Here is a 5,363-nt window from a genome sequence, read left to right as displayed (position 1 = left end):
TAAACCTGACAGCAGTACTGAACACTGATTTACCATGGTCTAAACCTGGTAGCAGTACTAAACACTTGATTTACCATGGTCTAAACCTGATAGCAGTACTGAACACTGATTTACCATGGTCTAAACCTGACAGCAGTACTGAACACTGATTTACCATGGTCTAAACCTGGTAGCAGTACTAAACACTGATTTACCATGGTCTAAACCTGACAGCAGTACTGAACACTGATTTACCATGGTCTAAACCTGATAGCAGTACTGAACACTGATTTACCATGGTCTAAACCTGGTAGTACTGAACACTGATTTACCATGTTTAAACCTGGTAGCAGTACTGAACACTGATTTACCATGGTCTAAACCTGATAGCAGTACTCAACACTCTGATTTACCCCATGGTAAATCTAAACCTGATGGCAATACTGAACAATGATTTACCATGGTCTAAACCTGATAGCAGTACTGAACAGTGCTTTTTCTTTGTGGTCTTCTCAGGCTGTAGAAACACTACAAACATTCAGCCTGTTTTTCAATGGCATGATGACATGTTTGGTTTGACTTTCTAGGAGGTCACTGGACTGTCCATCTAATTATGAGCTGTTGAGACGACCAGACAGACATAGGTTACTGTCCAGCCAGAAGCAAGGCCAATGTGAGTTTTGTGCACAGTGATTCATGTGCCTTATTCAGAGTCAGTACTTCACCACCACTGCGCAAGATCTTAGATGAAAAATGTAGCATGATTTAAGTCCTAAAAGTTGATGATACTGATTAATTATGTGTGCTGGCTTATGTGTGATGGTTTTAAACAATTTCATGGGGACTTTTATTAGCTGATATAGATCTTTGTATGCACTGCCATGGGAGCAGTGAATCAAATACAGTGTCCAAGAACCAATTACAGTTCCGTGAGTACTTACTGGTGTGGGTATCAGGCGGGGCCGCCATGAAGAAGCTCCTGCTAGACGTGGACTGTGGTGTGGACGACGCCCAGGCGATAATGATGGCCTTGGCCTCACCAGGCGTCCAGATCGTGGGCATCACGTGTGTCCATGGCAACACCTCAGTGGAGAATGTGTGTAAGAACACTCTGCGGGTGCTCAAAGTCTGTCAGCGGCAAGAGGTACTCTTATTTTGAAACCTAGCAGTTACAGTAATGATTAGATATATGTCAAACTAAAACTACATAACAAAAGGACTGCCCCACACTGTGACACTTGTGTGAAGTTTTTCTGCAGTCACTCTGATGTGCATTTGGGAATGATGGGTCATTCTTCAAGTGCTGTTGCTTTGTTGTTCATGCCTACAGATCCCAGTGTTCTGTGGGGCAGGGAGATCTCTACTGGGAAAGACCTTGAATGCTGAGCGGTTCCATGGACAGGATGGTCTAGGTGATGTCCCTGACCCCCAGGGGGCAGGTCTGGAGCAGTTGCAGAGGGAGGGCGCTGTGGCTGCCCTCATTCGCCTGGCCAATGAGCATTCGGGTGAGGTAAAGGAGAGACAGTCTTTATGTTTTAGCATTTGTGCAGAGCCACTTACATATTCATCAGTATGACTGTATATGTGTTCACTATGACCTTGGAGGTGCCTGCACCTACTAACCTGCTCTACCAACTGTTCACCGTTCACCACACTACATTGTGTGTCTCATCTCCAATATGTCCATTACACTGTGTGTCTCGTCTCCCCTATGTCCACTACACTGTGTGTCTCATTTGACATATGTCCACTACACTGTTTGTCTCATCTCCCATATGTCCGCCACGCTGTGTGTCTCGTCTCCCATATGTCTCTGTGCGTGTCTGCAGTGTGGCTCCCACATATCTTGTGTGCACTCCCAGGTGTCTGTCGTCGCCACTGCTCCCCTGACTAACCTGGCGCTGGCTGTGCGGATCGACCCCTCTCTCCCACAGAAACTCAAAGGCCTCTACGTGATGGGAGGAAACACAGACTGTGAGCTTTCTGCTGCTGACTGATATTTATCACCACAATTAGGAGCTTTTGGGCAGTTTCTCCTCTGTCTCATGGCTTGAAACGGTATAATCCAGGGTCCTAATTCTAATGGTTATCAGTTCTCCATTTGCCAAGGTTTCCTATTCCCCTAGATTAAAAATTTAGGATTGTTTTCTTACACTGTTGAGGTGAGAGAGCCTACTTCTGCTTCCAGCTCGAGGCAACGCCACAGTGTGCGCAGAGTTTAACTTCGCCGCTGACCCTGAGGCTGCCTCCATCGTCCTGAGCTCCTTCCTCTGTCCCACCTACATAACAACATGGGAGTCTGCCTGCCGTAACAAGCTGCCCTGGGTGAGGGAAGTGCTCCACTCTCCACATTGGCCGCTACCATTAAACCCTCCTCAGAAAAGCTTCAGCTTACAGGCATTTTTGTCTGTTTGTTATATTTGAGTATCTCCCAATTTCATGAAAATTTTTATTAAAATATTTTTTCTGTGTATCAGTTTGCCTGTAAACACTCTGTGGTTGTTTGATTTATTATTATTATTCTTTTTAATATCCATTTTAGTGTCTGATTTATTTGTTCAAGTTTCTCTCAGCATTTTCCAGTTTTCCTCTAACAGTTTTGGTCTGGGTTTCCTGTAAGAATCGCTCTTTTGTGCTTGCTGTTCTGACCCAAGTCGTTCTGTGACGGGTGGCTGGCCCAGGACTCTGAGAAGGCCGACTTCATGAAGAGAATATTCCGCCATACCATGGAGGTGGCGTACCAGGACCGGTTCCAGAGGGAGATGGTGGATGGCGTGGGATTTGTGTCATGTGACTCATACGCCATGGCGGCCGCCATAGACGAGACGTTGGTGACGCAGTACGAGGAGATGGCCGTCTCTGTGGAGCTTTGTGGCAGGTACACCAGAGGTATGCTGGTGCTGGACACAGTCGGCTTCCTCCCAGAGCAGAGGAACGTGTTCATCATGAAAAAGGTGAACGTGGAGACGTTTAAGAGGATGATGATGGATGCTCTTAACTAGAGCTTCAGTTTGGGATAATCATATTGTTTGTTTGGTTGGTTGTTTTTGTTTACAAACTCTTCTGTACTTGTACTCTACCTGCTTAAAGATAAATACTTCTAAAACTGTTGTTCTTGAAATGTATCATACTTGTTTAAGAATTATGGCATAACACACCTCTAACAACAAGCACACACACACCTCTAACACCACACACAGAGCCACTGAACACACCGCAACACAAACCCCTGAATACACTGAACACACCACCACACACAGCCGCTGAACACACCACAACACAGCTACTGAACACACAGCCACTGAACACACCGCCACACAGCTACTGAACACATTGCCACACACAGCTACTGAACACACAACCACACACAGCTGCTGACCACACTGCGACACACAGCTACTGAACACAGACTGCCCTTGTCTGTAAGTGTGAGCACATGTATGTCCATGGCTGGCTGGAGTCACAACAGAACCTTTAACCTGTATATAATAAACACAGTTATTGACCATCTAACGCACATCCTTGTGAGAGAAAATGTATTGTACTGGTTGGTACACATACATGTACATACACATTATTGTAAAATGAACTTTCTATAGGTTAATATTTTTGAAAATGTCTTTTTTTTTTACATTTACTCAAAATATTGATGGAATGTATCTATTTTTACTCATGTCATTTTATGGGAGCAATTTACATTGCTGATGTATGTCCTTAATTATACAGTAGGTCCGCATTAGTGTGGCCTCAAACAGGAAGATTGGGAACTGACCAAGATATGTTAGTGTTTAGTTTAATTTAGTTATGCATCAAGCCATGTGCTTTTCATTTCCAGTAAAGGAGAAATTAGTGCAAAAATCTTAATTATTATAATAATTATTTAAATGAACTCTGCTTAGAGCATATTAACACGCATAGCTTAGCTGGTGACGTACATAGTGAGTTAGTGCTGAGTTGGAGGACAGGCGTGTATGAGCTGAAGATTTGGGACAAGGAACAGATGGCCTTCAAAAAAGATACTGGTAGTGGAAAATGAGAACAGACTTCACAGCTGGTCAGCTCCTCCAAACTGGTGACGTAAAGCAGAAAGAGAGATACTGGATTTTGTAGCCAGACGTTTATTTCTATTTTGGATCTTCTTGTTAGCCCAAAGGGGTGGGTGTGTTTTCGACTATCAAACTGGCAAATTGTTGCAAGACGCAGCACTAAAATAATAACTAGCGTTAAATGAATTAATTTCTCTCTTCATTTAAAAAAAAAAGCCTTTTTTTAATCGTTATTTCATGTGCAGTAAGTAGACAAATAACTACGTTAGAGGTTAGTGTTACTAAAGGCGACAGAATGGCAGGCCTGCGGGGATCGTTCACTGCTAATGCGCCGTGCTGAAATCAGGTTACGGAGCCTTTATCCGCCTTGGACCGTCACTACAGCAGGCAATATACACACCTGCATGTTCCTATGATTGCCACGAGAGGACACCATTGTGCTCAATTTGAAACATACTCGGTCTTCAGAATCTACCAATCTTAAGCTATTTTACGACGCCCTAAGACATCCCAAGTTTGTCATGAGATGTCTTAAGACATTGATGTGTGGGTTTAGAGCATCAATCATGTCAGTATATAATAGCACCGAGCTTTCAAGCACACCACAGTAAGGACATTACCGACAACAAGGGACATTATATCACACATGATCTTTGTATTCATAACAAATACTTAAGCCTTTTATTCTCTGAACTGTGAAATAAAGAAAATAAAGTGACTACATATGTGCTTCCTTTATGCATGTGTGTGCACATTTTAAACAAGTATCTAAAAGCTTTTTTCGGCTACGGACAGGTTGTTTGGTGAGTGTGTGTGTGTGTGTGTGTGTGTGTGTGTGTGTGTGTTCACAAATTCCATGAGTATATTGTGCTGAAAAACAGCCGTTTTTAAATTCTTGAAGCAAGATATTTGAAATATCACATTTGATTTCAAAAACTTTCATTGTACCCAAGCTTCCCCTACGATGTACCCAAAACAACTAATAGCGAATGCCTTTATTAACCAGAGATTAATTATCATTAGCTACTTCATATGCACATTGTCTGAACGTCAAATACCCGTTTTCGTTTAAGACTGTTAGTCATTTAAAATCTCTTTCTGGATGTGTCCATTAGAGGGAATAGTTATTGCACAAAGAAATTTATTCAGCATACCCCACAGTCACAGTGAGCCCTGTGCCCTTTAATTTAACCAAAGTGGTGTATAACCTACTTTAGGCGTTTTAGTTTCAGCTCCATCTTCTGTTCGCGCCCCTATAGAGCTGACGTAGCGCACGCTCTGGCGGTGCGCGCGACGTAGCTTACCGTCGCGCGTGCAGACACCTGTCACACACAGTGA

At 43.3% G+C, this 5,363-nt stretch overlaps 1 protein-coding gene across 1 annotated transcript; it reads left to right on the top strand.

Moving 5' to 3' along the window:
- Positions 1-579: 579 nt before the first annotated feature.
- Positions 580-3,480, top strand: LOC113574061 (inosine-uridine preferring nucleoside hydrolase-like). Its single transcript, XM_027004725.3, has 6 exons — positions 580-652; positions 936-1,123; positions 1,310-1,489; positions 1,842-1,953; positions 2,168-2,304; positions 2,634-3,480. The coding sequence occupies exons 2-6, from the start codon at positions 947-949 to the stop codon at positions 2,979-2,981; spliced, it is 954 nt and encodes a 317-aa protein (XP_026860526.3). The 5' UTR covers positions 580-652; positions 936-946; the 3' UTR covers positions 2,982-3,480.
- The last annotated feature ends 1,883 nt before the right edge of the window (positions 3,481-5,363 follow it).

The sequence above is a fragment of the Electrophorus electricus genome, chromosome 3 (assembly GCF_041902795.1).
Source record: "Electrophorus electricus isolate QZ-2024a chromosome 3, ASM4190279v1, whole genome shotgun sequence".
Lineage (NCBI taxonomy): Eukaryota > Metazoa > Chordata > Actinopteri > Gymnotiformes > Gymnotidae > Electrophorus > Electrophorus electricus.
Note: the sequence above shows the minus strand (reverse complement) of the source record. Positions and strands in the feature narration are given on the sequence as shown.